Source organism: Chamaea fasciata, unplaced genomic scaffold (genome assembly GCF_029207755.1).
Source record: "Chamaea fasciata isolate MVZ Bird 193981 ecotype frontalis unplaced genomic scaffold, bChaFas1.0.hap1 SCAF_4, whole genome shotgun sequence".
Lineage (NCBI taxonomy): Eukaryota > Metazoa > Chordata > Aves > Passeriformes > Sylviidae > Chamaea > Chamaea fasciata.
The window spans coordinates 7,986,362-8,004,595 of NW_027094089.1; the positions used below are offsets into that span (position 1 = coordinate 7,986,362).

Sequence of the window (18,234 nt, forward strand, 5' to 3'; positions counted from 1 at the left end):
ACAATATGCTCATACAAACTTACATTACAGAACCACAAGGCAAAGATAAAATGGGTAATTTCATTTCTTTTTTAAAAGAGGGGATTTTTTGGAAGCTCAACACGCAGAAGAATCCATCCTATGCAGTTAAGCTTTAAAATGCAATTTTCAGAGTTTTTTTGTATTTAATAACATTTTTTCCTCCATATGAAATCTAAAGCAAGACCGTTTTATCTGAAAGGTCTCCCAAGGCTAGAGAGCTTTATGTTAAAATCTAAAACAGCGAATCAGCTAATCAGGATTATTGCAATGATTAAAAATGTGTAAAACTAGTTTTATTTCCCTATAGTCTAAAATTAATATAAAGAAAAATTATATAAATTTATATTTATCCTATGTTAGTGAAAGTTTTGGCCATTGCTGATTTTGGTAAACATAACTTCAGCTGAAACTGTGAAAAATTCTAAGAGTGATTTTATACAGAGTACAGTTAAGTATTGTGAGAGCATGCTTCTAAATATGATCATAACATTTTTCAGTTTAGACATACGTAAATACTATCTGAAAACAGGCCAAATCACAAATGGGACCACACTCTACTACAATACTCATAGCATTTTAAAATAAAGAAGAGTGACTTATGACAGTGTTTAACTTTTTAATTAATTAGGAGAGCAACAAAGAAGACAACACTATAGCTGCTCAATTTAAAATCAATAAAGTACTCATTAATTCAGATCAAAGCTGAAACTGAATAATAAACTGAAGTTACGTTATTGACTGAGTCAAAGTGCAGATTTTGATGGACTAATTCTACATGACCAAAAATGAACTCTAAAATTTTCTGCTGCTCAAGATAATAATAGTTTTGTCTACAGTCCTCTCCAGTGCTCCCTTTGGTTTTTCTATGCACAGTTTGATGTGGTATATCCAGTTATGCCCATAGAGACATGGTACTAAAAGCTAGCAAGTCTTAAATGGTATTAGAATGTGCTCAGCCCTTCCTAATGTCTTTTCCCTGCTTCTATCTGACTGGTACAACCAACCTGAGATTTTAGTTTTTATTTTGCTCTTAATTCAATGCTTTCTTATGGTAAAATAAAATTATTTGTCGAAATAAACTTCATAATGTAAGCAATATATGAGAACATCTTTTAAGTTCAAAGTTCACAAACTCAACATTAAAAAAAAGTCCCTTATTTTTCTTAGATTTCCTACTACTTTTAAAATCGCACATCATCTGCAATTTAAAGAGCAGAACTACAGATCTAAAGATCTACAGTGATTTGGTGATAAGCAGGTGGAAAACAGTGACATAATCTGTTTGTCTTTGAGATGACCATATTGCTGATATAACAGAAGCTGCAAATACAGAAATCATTCTAAAAGAGTACAAGCAAAATGGTTTCTATCACACTGCTATGTGTTCTGCATGTGACAGACAGCAGACAAAAATGAGTTTAGAACTTTTTAAAGTAGAAGAAAGCAGTTCGAATGCAAATCTTAGTCTTAACCACAGTCTTGCAAGTATGTCTCTTGTTTAGCTGCATAGTGTCTGTACCTCCAAGGCAGCATTGAGAGTGGGGGCCATATTACACAGGTTAAGAACATGCACGTGTACCAGACACAGTCCTTTGCCATGGGAAGCCATTTTAACAGAAATAAGTTCCATAGCAACTGCTTTGAATGGGCAAGTCTTTGTTATGGTGCTATACAAATGATCATGGAACTAAGAAGAAGAATAAAAAATTATATATATTGATGGATAGAATTAAACCTTCATGAACACTTTCTATTTTTTTCATGTTTAGTATGAATTCTTTCAGTTTTCTTACACAAGTGAATATACAGGAAGGAATTTGCACCAGCAATAATACTGAATAGTCTTGATAACAGTAATTCAGATTATTTTCCTCATGATACATTCATATACTTTGGGCTCTCTAGAAAACAGTGATCAACTTAAGTGTTATCTGTTTAACGGAATACAGACCCCAAATTATTTGCTGCAGGATTTGGCACAAGTAATATCCAAAAGAATACATCCCACAGCACCCTGTCAGATCATACAGTCCATCTGTTAATATTGGTTGCACTTAACACAAACACAGGAGTCTGCTCTGAAAGTAAGGAAATTAGTACAAAAAGTGTATATTCATCTTATTGAATGAGGGCCTATATAATTTCAGATGCAATATTTTTCCATCAGAATGTTTCAGCAGTCAAGGATTTCAGCACTCCTGAAGTAAAGAGACTACTTGTGGTGAGACTGTGTATCTTAAACTGAAGGCACTTTAAATCAAGAACCTAAAAGCTGGGGAATTATGGATACAATTAGAGAGAAAATTAGGTGAGAAATGGTATTTGGAACCAAATTAGTCAATTGAAGTGCAGAAACACCCCATCAAACCTTTCTCTCCACGCCCCCTCCACAGAGAGATAAAAAACAAACTATACCAAATCACACAACATATTTTGCTTAGACAAGAGTGTCTTCTAGGAGGGAAAGGGAAACAGTTGAATGGATACTTGTTACATGGCCATCACAGTTAGGTTTGAGTAGTCATTAAAAGCCATCAGATCATTGCACGTTCATTTATCAAAAGAAGACATACATCCTCAAATCTAAGGGTCTGACTTCTGTAGATAGTGGACAGCATTAAATAGCATTTTGACATACCTTAGTGTAGGTGGCCATACATTATTGCAATTAGTTATACTGAATATTTACCTCAAAAGAAAAACTACTGAAAAAATCTGTATTAGCATACTGATTCAGTGACTATCATTTCTGATTACTGCCATAAAAATCTGTATTTAATTTAAAAACAAGCTATTTCACACGTCGTTCCTATGAAAGCATTAATTACTACATAACAGTGTTTGTGTAAGGAGACATATCTCATAAAACTTATGCTTTGGATGTGTTTGGTGGGGGGTTTTTTTGTTGGTTTTTTTTGGTTGGTTGGTTGGTTTTGGGTTTTTTGTTTGTTTTTTTGGTTTTTTTTTTCTCTTTTCCTTTTTCTTTTCCCCTTCAAGACTAGTCAAGATTATGGAAATTAATTTTCAGAGCAGAGTACCCTCCCAGACTTACTTATATGATTAATTCAAGGTTTCTCATATTTCTACATACACACACTACATGGTCTGCTGAATAAGATTTTAATTTGATCCAGAGTTTTTTTTTTCAAATGTTGACCACAGCACCTAAGCTTCTCTGTAACTGCAAGATGTACACTAAAATGCATCCCCTATGAAAAGAATTCAGTCACCTTGGGCTGAAAATGAACCTACGTCTGGAGAAAATAACAGTTATGTATTCAATAATTGCACAATTCTCCAAACAAGGATTTCTCCTTACTGAAGGCAAACTATACACAAGTATTCAGCCTTTAAAAAAAAAACCAAAATCCAAAAACCAGAAAAACAGAAACCCCACCTCAAACAACCAAAACAAACAATCCCCCAAATAAAAAATAAAAAAACCCCAAACCACCAAAAGATAAAGACAAATGAATCCTGAAATGAATTATTTAGATATGTCCAAACTGAAAACAGTTAAGCACATGGATATGACATTCAGCAATGTCTTATCTTTACTTTGTGAAGGTGTTTAAATCCCTCTTGAGCTGGAGTACCATTTTTAGCTTGGCTAGGTCAGAATGACACTGAACAATATGAGTGATGACACACTAGACAGCTATATGGACAGAGTTGTCATCAGCAAGCCAGCTGTGCTAACACCTGTATGTCCTGCACAACTGATCTTTAAGAACATGGATCAAGAAAGTCAGATTGCTAGGAGGGGAAACAAAAGTCATTCATCAAACAGTAAAATTAAGAAGCACTCATTTGAGATGGAGGGGGAGAAAAAGTATTATTTTTATTTCATTTTTTTCTTACCACAGAGAAATAATAGCTGGTTTCCTATTGTAAACTTCTTACAAGAGTTATTTAGAATTTTAACATTCTAATTGGGGTTTTTTTGTGATTTTTTTTGCATGTACACATACTCATTGTTTCAATAGGCTTGTACTAGGATCAGTTGAGAACAACCCTGGACCACAGTGATGGACGGACTTTGAGCACACACACAAGCAGTCTTCACTCTTAATCTTAATGTGTCTAACACACAGAAAAACAATTGAGAGTTTCATTATTTCAAAGGTTAGGCCAAAAAAATTTTTGAGATCTCTAAAACAAGGGCTTTTAAATCATTATTGAGATAACTAAATAATATGATGGACTACAGATCCCAGTTAAATGAGAGAAATACGGCTGATCGGTATACCTGAATGTGTCAGGTCATATCTACTGGAGTCTGACTGAGACAGCTAACTTAAGTCTCATAACTGTTCTCTTCTTCCAGGACCTGATCAATTTGTGGTCTCCTTGCTGCAACTAACAATTATTGGCACTTACACTGAGTGTTTTTACCGATGTAGTCAACTTGTATATGGATTTAAACCCATTGTAAATTAATTCCTTGCAGGCCATAAAACTGTCATCATAAGGAAATGCATTTGATTGCTATGGACCGCAGCAGCAATCTACTGCTACAGCCTTACTAATCCTCAAGTATTCAATGGCCCTACCCATCTCCAGCTGTATTATATAACTGTATTATATGTGCTGTATTATAAAAATCCAAATTATTAAATTAGATAAAGAAAGATAGTTCTGTCTTTGTATTTTTTACAAATATGTAATGGAGTGGATGATATAGTGTTAATTTTTTTTTTCAACTGATAGAATCATGGGACCAAGATCTCATAAACAGACAGTATAGGGGCATTTCAGAGGAGACAACAGGGGTGGCAGCAAGGCAATGAACAGCAGTGGAAGGAATTCAAGGCACGATTGCTGACAGGTCTGCATGGAAGTTGTTTTGCTAGCTAGCATATGAACCTTTCAATCAGCAGAAATGAAGGGTGCTACAGAAGTGGTCAAAGAGTAGTTTTTCTGACCAAGTGCAGAAGGAAAGGAGCACACTGGATAGCTGCTTTGATACCTGGCGTGTCCCAAAGTGTCAGAATGAGTCGGTTGCTAACTGGTATTGGGAAAAAAAGTGAGTATGTTGTATTTTATTTACCTGCTAAAACAGCCAAATTGTAAGCAGCCAGGACAGGTTGAAAACTATGATGGACTAAGCTTGTCAAGATTTTGATAGTTATGAGTACAAGGAGAAACAAACAATTTTCTGTCACTGTGAAGGCTGGCTCACTAGAATGACTTCCTATGGTGGTGTGTAGCAGGCTAAATGTAGAGAACAGGGATTTAGGCAGTCTGAAAAGGAGGGAGCTATAGCAGTGTACCAGGTGCAGCCCCTGTGAGGACAAATGAGTGCAGGACAAAGTTGGTTCCAGATACCTTCTGGTTCCAGACCCATCACAGGTCATAGCTAAGCCCCACAGCCCTGCTGGCAGCCCCTCTGTGAAAATCAATTTAAGAATGAGAAAAACCCACCATGCAGGGAGAGAATGAGGGAAGAAAAACACTGAATATCAAAGAGAAGAAGTGGGGCAGAAACACTTAAGGCACTGGATTAGTTATTTCCCCATAGCACAGAGAGAGGACTATGCTGGAGCATATATTCACATATTCTATGCAGGATCCCATGTCAGAGCAGTTCCAGGAAATCCTTCAGGATAGTTCCCAAAGGAATTGAAGTCCATGGAGAGTCCATGCTGAAGAAGATACTCTTGAAAGATGGCAGCCCACATGGAGAGCCCACAGTGATGCAGGGAAACAGCATAAGGAGGTAGGAGCAGCAGAGAGGAGTCGCTGTGGACTGACTGCAAATCCCTGTGCCTCACGGTATGAGCAGAGCAGTCACAAGTGAAGCTGAGATTAAAAGGCAGGGTAATGCTAATTTTAAAATTGTTTCTAACCCTCCAAATCTACTTCAAAAAAGAAATTAAAATAATTTCCCCAAGTTTTACCTGTGATGATAACTACTATGCAATGTCTCTATCTAGATCTCAACACATGAGCTTTCTCATTCTGTTTTGTCCCTCTCTCCTCTTGAGGAGGACTGAGACAAAACATGGGTGGGCCTCTGGCTACTGGCCAAGACTAACCTAAAAAAAGCACTCAAACTGAGGAGCAATACAAGGGGAAGGCCGAAGATTTTGAGATAGTGTAAAATTATTTCTTCCTCTGACGGGATTACAGATCACAGAATATTCTGAGCTGGAAGGCACCCATGAAGATCATGAAGTCCACTCTTAAATGACTGGCCCATACAGGGATGTGGTGTATTATAAAATCCCATACAGGGATTGAACCCACAACCTTGGCATTATTACTGTAACTGACAGATGATTAACAACACATAATAAAGAATCCAGTTGCAGAAAATTAATAGATCTAATGTCTCTTACACAGTTTATACAACCAGAATATTAAGAAATAAAGAAGAAATTAGAAACAGAATACAGTTTATCAGCAAGCATAACAAGGGTTTATTCATAACAAAAATAACCTCAACTTTTTGAGGGGAAAGTGTTTCAAAAAGTAATTTATTTTTCATACAGAAAAAAGGACTGTTCATGGCTTTTAAAATAAGACATGTTCTTAAATGATTTTTCTTTTTATTAGAAGACTTTTTAAGAAATTCTTCGTGTTTGAATTTCAAGTAGATGGAATATCTTTTCATCACTCAGTAAAATTTTATTTATTTCTTTTATCATTTTGCTATTACTTTTTGGTCATCTTCAGTATTTTAAGAATAAAACTCAACCAAACCATAATCTTCCTGAGGTTTCTGTTTGTCCTTGGTAATATTCTGGTTTGATTTTTTTTATTTGTCAAAACATCCACTTTGCATTTAATATTTGTCCATTATATTTAGATGGTATAAGATAAAGAAAGATCTCTTATTTTATCAGGAACTTTTGTGGAAATAATTCAGCTCCAGGAGTAAGACAAAGGTAGCTAATGTGACATGACCCAGGGTAAGACAAAAAACAACTTTCTAAAGAACATCTTGTAATTTATGAAGGACATGAAACTAGTTGCTAAAAATATTTTCTCTTTTAGCATATTCAGTGCTCAAGTTCTTCAACAGTTATGCTTCATAAATATTCATTAAGATTAAAAAGGTAGCTCCACAGTTGTCTTGAAAGAATCATTCTAGACACAAGCATGCCCAAGCACTTTTTGTCAAAGTCAAATGTATGATACTAGATGTTCCATCCAGTCACAATGTGGGGCAGAAAGTGGTGTAAATGATCCCTGGTCTAGTGGTATATTAGAAACATGCACTAAGATCGTTTCCCTTGGCTCTGATTTCTCTTACTTTCGTTTGCTGAATGTTACATCTCAGTATACCCAAAGGCAGCTGATCTAGTATCTACATTGCTGACTTCTGGAATTCTTGTAGGGATAGAATATGGAGAGGAATGAGGCCACTTTAATGGATCAGAGCATATAGTGTCTTATTCCTGAGTCTAAGATTACTAAGGATGTCTGTAAAATCCCTCTGAGATCTATAGGTAAAAATTTAGCATTATGCATCAATAATACAGGTCTTGAAGTGATGCAGTGGAATTTTGTGGATATTTGTTCATGAATACATCAACACGGAAATATCAAAACATTCAATTTCACACTCCCGTAAGTAAAGTTGCAGCTAAAAGCAGTACTTTAACTTCAATTGATTCTGAACTTTACCCGTTTTCTTTTTATTTTTTTTCTTAAAACAAAAGTAATTCCCAGAATTTCTAGTGGAGAATGAAAGGCTTATGGTTCCTTTACTAGTATGTAATCCATTTCTTCATGTTCTTATTTTTTACTGTGTGAGAAACCCTTTAAGAACAACAGCGTAAACTTTATAGTTTACACATAAGCCATGTCTACTAATGCTAGGTAATTAGTTACCATTATGATGTAGGGTTTACATATCAGATACTTCCCAAATAAAATCAATAATTTCCCTTCATTCTTCTAGGAGAAATAGTATGTCAACTTTTGAATGATTTACAACTAATTTTTTTAGTTCCTGCTGAAAGGAGCATCCTGACATTTCTAATTGTTATGTTTTCCTCATTCTTTAGGTTGACAAATCAGAAAAGATAAATTATTTTGCTAATCACTAATGTGCTATGTGGGCCTAACAACTATGTACATTAAGAATTAAGAAGCAATATGGTAACTAAGATTTTTAAAAATAAGATGGCTGTTTCTCATTCATTCACTGCATCAGGTTAATCAGTACTAAACATGTGACCTTCTCTACAGCCTTTCCCCAAACACTTCAATCCTTGTGCATATAAAGGCATTGCTTTCAAAACCAAAATGTAACCTTGTAATCCAGAACAGTAAATTCTGAATGCCAAGGATATTACATGTATCTCTTCCAGCAAAAACACAACACTTTCTGCATGACTTAAATTTTTAAGCTTAAAAGAAACCAGTATGAAAAAGGTGGGGGCAAAAAGCAAGACAGTCTCTACCAGCACAGTTTGCTGTAGCTAAAAAACATAGTTTTATGTTCTGTCACTTTCTTGAACACTATGGGAAAGAAAGACTTGAAAAAAGTATCTTAAAATTAAATTAGTTTTGGTGAACACAGAAACTAAAATGAAGAATAGGTTCCCATGTTGCTGTGAATGTAAGGTGTGATAAGGGAAATTAACACTCCAAGGTAATAAAAACACTTATTTTGCTCTGTGTTGCTCTAGATTAAAAACAGTTATAAAACAATCAACAACTCGAGCTACAGTTAAAAACACTCCTTTTTGCCTAAATAATTAATATACAAGCTTTGTTGGACTTTCAAATAATGCTATACCAGGGCAAAATTGTGTAAGTCAAAGAGACTATTTAAGATAATTATTCAATTTAAAAAATGTTCTAAAAATATCATCAAAGTTTCTGACTACAGGTTACAACTTACTGACTTTTCCTTATGCTTTATCATGTATCAAAGTCTAAAGGAGTATGCACAAAGCCATGTTTTATGGCCACTTATTGTGGCCATAAAAATTGGATCTTATTTCACTAAAAATGAAGTTTTTTAGGATAAGAGAAGTTGAAGGTGGAAATAAACTCTAAGATAAGGAAACCACCTTACAATTTCTATTCCTCTCCTTCCCTAAGCAAAAGCAGTGGTAAAACTTTGATATGTTTAGAAATAGCAATCAGAGGAAGCAATTTAAATTCTTACCTTATGAAGAGTGTCTTCCACAGCTTTCATATGACTAATGATCAATTCTCTGTCTCTATTACAAGAGAAAATAAAGAGGTAGATCATAGAACTGAAACTCACCTGATTTAGAAATTAATTTTCTGCTACTTTTTAACTATCATGTCTTTTCAAATAATTGTTAGTAACTCAAAGTATTATTTTTTTGCCTCTCCTTTTTATATTCCCAATGCAAACCTTAAAAAATAATTCATGTACCACTATTTGGCATAATTCCGAATGAAATTTGCTTCTGTTGTGGACTATCAATTATACCAGCTGTAATTACAGGCATATTAATGAACAAGTGGCATGTTCTTGGAGAGTTTTAGATGTAAAGGCACGTTGAATGGAGTCTTCTACCAGCAAGAGAATACATGCTCATACATTTCCAAAAGAAGTTCAGCCAGGGACCCTATCCTTGCAATAGGGAAGTTTGGAAAATGAAACAATTCTCTAACGTCCTTTTGTAGATTAGTGATTTAGTAAGAAAGACAGTTCTCATCAGCTGTGCTGTCATGAAAAACCTTGGCTTCAACTCACGACTGACAGAAGTAGAATTGAAGTTACATTACACCATATGACTAAGGAGAAAGGACAGCATGGACAAAATACCATAGGAAGTCAAATGGAATCCATACCAGAAAATTAGAAAAGTTAATTTGTTTCAACATTCCAGGACTGTCTCCTATTTTGCCAGCTATGTGTATATTTTGTTTGAGCTTCCACAATACCTAAGTCAGAATCCATAGAATCAGCATGATTTAGGTTAGAAAGGATCCTTAAGATCACTGAGTCCATCTCAGCACTGCCCAGCCCACACACTAAACCGTGTCCCCAAGGGCCACTTCTACACATTTTTTAAATATTTCCAGACTACAATTTCCCTGGGCAGCCTGTTCCAATGCTTGACAACCCTCTCAGGAGAGAATCATTTCCTAATATTCAATATAAACCTCTCTTAGCACAAGCTGAGGCCGTTTCCTCTTGTCCTATCACTTTTTACTTGGGAGAACAGACCAAGCGCCACTTCACTACAGCCTCCTTTCAGGTAGCTACAGAGAGCAGTAAGGTTTTCCCTCAGTCTCTTTTTCTCCAGTCAAAATCATGGCATTCTTCCCCATGGAATAACGGCTGCTTTCTCATTACTTGATTCATACTAATATAACAGGAAATACAGGAAGGTGGCCAGAAGAATAGGATTGGCTTTTACATTCCTAATAAAACCACATAGACTTTTCTTTTTTCAGGATCCCACCTTTCTTTGGACTAGACTGACAGGGTACTTCGTTCCTGGCTGGAGTTAAACCACAATACAGAGAAATTAACAAAAGACCACTGTATTTTTGCCAGGTTCACTGTTTCTGACACTTTGATTAATATTGCTTCTTACTCAGGAGGAAAGTGGAATGAACTGCTAGCCACCACTAAAAGAAAATCAAGACAGCCATTCTCAGAACAAGCTAGACATCTTGCTGTCTTTTACAGATCTACAAAAATTTAGGAAAGAAATTGAAAGACACCCATGCATTGCCTACAATCACTTAGGTCATGGAATAGATACTAAAATAAGATTTTCCAGATAAGACCAAAGTCTATTTACCTACTTTGCTTACATGTTCCAAATGAAGAAAATTACACTTGCACTTGCTATGAAGAGTTGGTAGAACCATGACTGGTTTGGGAGTTTTACCATTAAAAAAACCTTTTCTGAATATGGGAATGGCCTTAGGGGAATGATCCTTACTGGAGTGCATAAAATAGGTTGAGGCAGGGTGAAAAGGAGAAGGCTTTTGAGAACACATCCTTCTTCGGGTCATAGTCAGCTTTGATACACTTACACCAAATAATATTTGTCATTTTAATTAGCTTGTTAAACATATCATTGATGACTATATTAATTACATTATTTTGCTGGTGTATACGCCCCTTATAGCTTCTAAGGTATTGTTCTTCAGAGGTCAAATCTACCCCAGGTATAATGAGAAATTTTAAATTGAACCTTTTTAAAATCTTAGCCATGGACCAATAATATTCAAAGTGCATACTACTGTAACAGTAATAGATAACAAAGTCTGAAAGGATTTATAATTTTATCTGACTATATAACTCTAAGAGGTTAGGAATAATCTTATTCAAGTCAATGGAACAGCTTTCGACTACCAATACTTTCAAAAATGGTCCCTGAACATTTTCTTCCACTCTTCAAGTTATAGTACAAAAAGACATGGGGCTTACATCTAAATCCAAAATTCTCTGAAATCAGCAGAAATATCTACACTATTCCACAGATAAACCTAGGTCCAAAATGGGTTTCAGCCCCTTTAGAACAATCATTTCTGAAACAAACAGAATATGAAGGATTTACCAAAGAGATGTTGTCAAATCAGTAAGGTAATTTGCAGATAAAATGCTTACGCATTTTGGACCAAGAATTTGTAGCACTATTATGGGATAGCTACAGAAAACATAATATGTAGTATCATGAACTAACAGTCTCCTTTTTTGAAGACTATCACTGAATTTCAAAGAGAGGCAGATGTACTTTTGTTTTCTAGCATTACATTAGTCAAGGCTAAAACCCTGTGCATGAAAGTAAGAATTGATCTTTTGTCCGTTTTAAGTGATCTCCCCAAGGTCTCAGTGCTCACTTTGCTGCCATGCAGAGGGCAGTCTCTGCATCACGGATGCTCTCACTCAGTCGACACTTGTCCTGCTCCAGCTGGGTAAGAAGTCTATTTTGCTGACGCAGAAATCGATCTCTTCTTCTCAGCTCCACCGTTGCCTCGGAGAGACTCTGCAAGCAGACAGAAAGCAGAGTTACTTGTCAGCCCAAATAATTAACTTCAGTTTATGCCATAGGCTATTAAACAAAGTGGAAAACAGACTGACTGTGTAGTAGATTTGGACCATTGCATACTAAGGTTTTATGAATTCTCTAGCAAAACCATTACCGACTTAGAACCCCCCAGTTAATAGTATATTGACTGTGTACAAATATATTCATAAAATAAAAAGATTTTTTTATCAAGCAGGTAGATACAGTATGCTACAAGTACTATATTTACAAATACCAGATCTAAACATGAAGGAAATAATCAAGAGTACAGCTTTAAAGAACACAGAATATTCTCAAAACTTAATTTAAAATAAACATTAAAGAAAGGAATTCACAAAGGAAGGGGATAAACACAGAAGCTTTTATTTAAATATCTGCACTGTTCAGAAATTTTGGTAGAATAAATAATCTCATTTTCTCTGTTAGGGCATCAAATAGAATCTATTTTATGGCGCTTTCACTATTTTAACATTAGGTTCCCAATATGCAAAATAGTATATGTATTTTTTAAACATTTCTCTCTGGCTTAGAATTAACACAACATGCTTTAATCAATTCAGATTAATCCAACAGATGAAAAATAGCACACAGGACTATTTAATACAGAACCTGGCTGGTTGCTACTCCTTTCTGCTGGGATAAATCAATACATTTATAGACTGGACTATTAATAATTTGATTTCCTAATTTGTTACATGTTTCATTTTACTTACCACTGTTAACTGCCTTTTTAGAAAGAAATTATAATGGATGGTTACAAACATTCTTTTACACATTGTGATAGATTGTAAAATACAGAAGAGAAGGCTCCATAGCAAGACTGAGCTCTTGTACACCTTTTTTTTCAAAATTTATGGGTATATTTTTTGCTTAAGTTCTAAGAATGCTCCCCATAATTTGTACTCAATACTTGTCCTTGACTGTGGAACAGGGGGATATACTATACTGTGGATGAGTATGAAGAACAGGATATACAAAATGCTGATAAGAATATGGAGGGTGCTGAAAATTTAACTAATCTGAAGAAGTTTCAGACCACCTTAAGAGTCAGAGGCACTTCAAAAAGCATTATGGTAGAGAAAATGCCCATAAAATAGCAATCTACAGCATGGGACTGCATAGTCCTGCAAAATAAACTGTTATCTGTGGACTGGCATAAATCTTCTAACACTCCTAAAGAGAAAAGGCAACCAGTTACTTCAGTGGTGGTGTATTTTGAAGGCACAGCACCATTACTTGAATGGTTCAAGAATTGTTCAGGAATTTACAAAATCTAGGCTCAAATTAATCACAACTGTACAAAAAAATTCTTGGAGTTTATTTAAGAAACTTTAAACCCAGAAATGTTAATATTATTCTTGTTCAAATGACTCCAGGTTGAATAATTTTATTTTTACTCTTATGTCCTTATTTTCAATAAACAATTGATTTATTTCCCCCAAGAAAAGATAAACACACAGCTAGCATTCATCCACTGCACAAGGATATTCAAAACCAGAAGTCTTGCTTTCAAAATGCTACCCTAAAGCCACTGGCAGCTATCAAAGCCCTGTCTAACAGACGACTTTGTGAATTATCAGATTTTCAGAAATTTTATTTCCAAGAACCCAAATGTGAATTAGCATGGATAATATGATCCATCTCTAATTTAAAAAAAAAAAAGGCAAAAAAAAAGGCAAAAAAAAAAAGCATAATCTTCTTCCAATTATTGTATTTACTGTATGCTTTCAACATTGAGGAAAGAGTCCTAAAAACAAGTCAAGTAACGCCCTACCCATATTCCCAACTTTGACAAATAGACTATATTTGAACACAGAACAAGGTCTCTGTTACCACTATTTGGTCCAACCCAGTTTCCCACCTGACTGAAAAAAAATGGTTTAAAGTAGTTTCTGCTAGTATTTTGATGCAAGTAATTTTTTATGTAGATGCTGTTGAATGGATTTTGGCCCCAGGATCCTAGCAGTCTAAAAGAATATAGAAAGACGGGATAATAGGAACATTATGCATATTTATTTCATTTTTATTATAGCCATCCATCTGCAGAGGTTGAAGACTTGTTGGCTCCCACATAAATCTTTAATTGCTGACCATGAACAGTGAAAAGATCCACTAGTTAAAATCTTCTGTGAGCTGCTAACTAATTTAGGTTACTCATGGCAAGCACATGACTATTAATGAGGCAATAGCAGGGCTTAGTTTTTTAAGGGGCATAGTCAGCAATCCACGCTAGCTGGTGATGAAGCAATATAGAAATGGTTAAAACAAGTATCTCACTGAAAAGCTGCTCTATTATATTCAAAAGGAACCCCATTATTTACAGAAATCTCTAAAGGATTCAGACTTTATCTACTAGTAATATTGCAATATCTAAGCAAAACAGAAACTGATTTTAGCACACTGAAAGCAGTTTCAGCAATTATATGAAGCTTCTTGCTACTATGGGTTAAAGTCAAGCCTGGGAAATGTTCAAATACAGTGTGGTGTATTATAAAATAATGTCTGGTAAGCCTCTTTTTTTGCTTCTTCAGATTGATCTAATTAAAACCCTTGATAAACTTTATGGACTCTAATATTTCCAGCTGAGTGACTGAAACCAAGAGGGTGTGTCTCAAGGCAGCAAGGCAACAATGATAAGCAGCAGGTTAGCCACTAATTTCTCAGCTAGGGTAGATTGTGAAAGTGTGATGTTCTGATATCCAAGAAAGTGTTCAGGAGAGAATAGGATAAATCAAGTTTAATAACTCTGCTCCTAATTGTTCCCTCAATGCTCCACTCTAATTACTTGGAGAACTCTCCTGACTGTCACCTGATATTAAGTTGTTAGAGGCTGAGTGTGGAGCAGTGAGATAATCAATAAACATTTAGTGGGGAGAAGAATGAAGATCCCGTAAAGCAGTGGGAACCTGCAGCACCCAAAGCCCTTCTGCTCATGAGAAAACCTATGGGAGAGCCATAGTGATTGCAAAGCAATAATCCAAAGCACTGGTTTTAGGCTTTGAGGCCTTTAGGCAACCGTACATTTGAGAAAAAAAGGTTAACACGGTCACCCTAATTACAGCCCATTTTCACATTCTTCATATATAAGCAAAGACAAGCCAATTAGGTAGAAAGGAAGATAAGGGAAGTTTTATTTGTATACTAATTAAACCCCTGATGAAATTAAAGGAAAAACATACAGCTCTGTAATTGTGTCTGAGAAAGGTCACTTCAGGTTCAGTTATCAGAAAAGCACAGCCTTGAGATATTTCACTTAATCCACAATATAGCCCTTATTTTGCCCCCCAGGTCTTAGTATTTACAAAAATAAGAAAATTTCAAAACCTGATAATGCATTTATCTTGAAATGTTTTCTGTGGACAATTACAACTGTTAGAAAGTTGAGGCTAACTATGATAATAAGAATGAAGGTTTTAAAAACCTAGTATGTTTGCACATAGTTCTGTGAAGATGCTGAGCTTTCACTTTCAAGTACAAGTGATTCTGAACCAACTTAGAAGATAAACTCCAATTTATTAACATTCTGTCCAATGCCAGTTACCTGTCTTTCTCAGGTTTTTAGGCATTCAGGTGCTGATTCAGATATCACTGCATTCCTTCCCCTCCAGTCTGCCAAAATCTCATAGATCAGTTGAGTTTTCATCAGAATCTTTAGAAGGAGTTTCCTTTAGAGACATTTAGATTTAGACCTTTTTTCCCTCACAAATTAAGCATGAAAAATTTGTTGGAGAGAACAGCAAGCAACTGATAACACTGAAAGAAAACATCATTGGCTCTCTGTTGGTTTGGTCCTTTCACAAGGTTCCTTAAGAAGTTTAGGTTTTGCACTGAAGAATCTTTTTATTCAAAACCCTTTATAAAAAGAAATCAAAGTTTAATATTGTCAGTCTTTACACATAAAAAGGAATCTATTCAAAAGATAACAGATGGACAATCACTCTAGATGAACAATGACAGTCATACAGTTTAAATTCATGCAAAGCATGTGTGACACATTTATTCTAAGATGGTTTTTTCCAAGATCAACTAAAGCTAGATCAAACTGCTTAGTAAATTAGATTTAAATTACACACACACAACAGCAGTACAAAATATGCAAATACACTGCAGTATGTGTATAATAAACTAATTTGTGAAATTGAAGATTTTCTCTTTCAGATGAAGTTTCATATGTATATTCTCTATTTAGATGCAAAATATTACTTTATAAAAATACATTCTGAAAGCTGTGCTACACTCACAACTAATAAAATTTCACAATATAAAAGTATAGAAAGTTTAGCCAGCATCCATTTCTTCACCAGTTTAAACACATTTCCCATTATCCTTGTTAGGAAACAATGATCTCTGAGTGCCCCTCAGAATTCTACAAGTAACCTACAGAAGTCTGCAGTTTCAAATGGTTCAAATCCAACAGGTACAACAAGCTACATTAATATTTAATGCTTATCATATTTTTAGTGTGCACCACTGCAATGCAAACCCAATACATCAGCTCAAACAATATAGCTGAAATGCACAGGATGTTTTTTGAAAAAAATCTTTATTTTATCAAGAAGAAATAAAAATTATGCTTCTTCTATCAAAAGAGTGGGTTTTTCTTAGGGAAAAAAATTTCTGTGACAAAAAAAAGATTCATAACTGAGACTTCTCATCAATATTTAAAAAACATTAAATACATCTAAGAAGTACATTGAGATCTATGTCAAGAAGTAAGATGGATTTACACTTCTCACATAGAAACTATCAAGATACTATATCTGGATTCACTGTGTGTTTCACAGTGTCTGCAGCAGTATCTTAAAACAGTTTGAAATGAACTCCATGTGGCTGATCTGCTCTTGCAAAGCAGAACGGAAGCTGACCACCCATGACATCCTTTCAAAAACAAATGCTTTCCTATGCCCTTTAAATTTTGCTAAGAAAAAAAATGTGAGTGCTCAAAAGGACACTTGAATGAGCTGTATCTGCATTGCAGAAAAAAACAGCGATTTTTTTCAACCTCTTTGCTACTGGACCTTCATCCTGACAAAGAACTTTTTTTTATGTGCTGGCATTGAGAGAAAAAACATACCTTATGACTTGTCTCTGGAGTATTTGATACAGCATGGAAGCAGTTAAAAATAGTTTATACATCTCAGTATATCTAACAAGGTGTAAAATGCACTTCATGTCTTTGTTATAGAGCCTTATGTGTGTCTACTAAGCAAAACAAATACAAACCAGCACAATCATTTTAATAAATAACTAACAAAATACTGGTGAATGACAAGATTATTTGCAGGCATATCTTCACATTTCTAACACAATGTCAGATATAATTGCTTGTGTTTGTTTTATATGGAAAACCCTCATGATATTGGAGTACAAACTATGGTTTATCCAAATCAGTACCAAAACTGTCAAGCAAACATCGAAAGATGATTATGAGTTAAACGTCAGTACATGTAGCTCTAAAAACAGTTGTGATATATGGCAACTGTACAAGATCTAGAGCCCAAGTATTGAGAAACATTTAAATGAAATTTTATTTGAGAGTCACTCAATAGATGAGGTAGGGAAAATGGACACACTTCGATTTTGCAAGAGATTTTTCTTACAGAAGTCACTTGAAGTTTGAGGCACTCATGTCATGAAAGCAAATGACATTCATTATCTACTGATGTGTAGACAGCAGTTCATTTATTGACAGAAACATAGCCCGTAGACATCCAAGCTTAGGTACCTCAAACATCTCAGCTGCAGTGATTCAGGCTGGATTACAGTCCCTCAAAGACTTACAGCTACATTTAATATCTTCTTGCTATAGTGCAAACATTTCTCAATAGAAAATATATTCTGATCAACAAGAAAGGAATCTATCTTTCAACTTCATTAGCTCAAGATGTTTAGCAAAGTATGACTGAAAATGCTTTGTGAAGCCATTGAGTTGTGGATGTTTTAAAGTTGTGAATTAAAAGAGTTTAGTAATTTAAACACAGTAGCTTTTTCTTAATAATTTCACACAATAAAATCTCTTCCAGAGGACACATCATATGCTCATTCAGCTTCAAAGTAAAACTAAACAAAACTTTTAAAGTGAAGTAATTACAAAATATAAACTGCCCACACACAGCCTAGATCCTCATGGACTGTTGAGGGAGACCCTTTTGATTAAGAAGATGCACTGGGCCTTTCAGACATACACTAATCCAAACAGAGAATAATTGAGACCTACTTTTAAACTTTG

General features: G+C 35.0%; 1 protein-coding gene across 1 annotated transcript in view; it reads right to left on the minus strand.

Moving 5' to 3' along the window:
* CCDC171 (coiled-coil domain containing 171) overlaps positions 1-18,234 on the minus strand; it is a 153,178-nt gene that overhangs the window by 43,832 nt on the left and 91,112 nt on the right. Inside the window, exons 20-21 of the mRNA XM_066180817.1 lie at positions 11,818-11,963; positions 9,149-9,203 (exon numbers count right to left, since the gene is read on the minus strand). Coding sequence (XP_066036914.1) covers positions 9,149-9,203; positions 11,818-11,963 — 201 coding nt within the window. The remainder of the gene's footprint in view (positions 1-9,148; positions 9,204-11,817; positions 11,964-18,234) is intronic.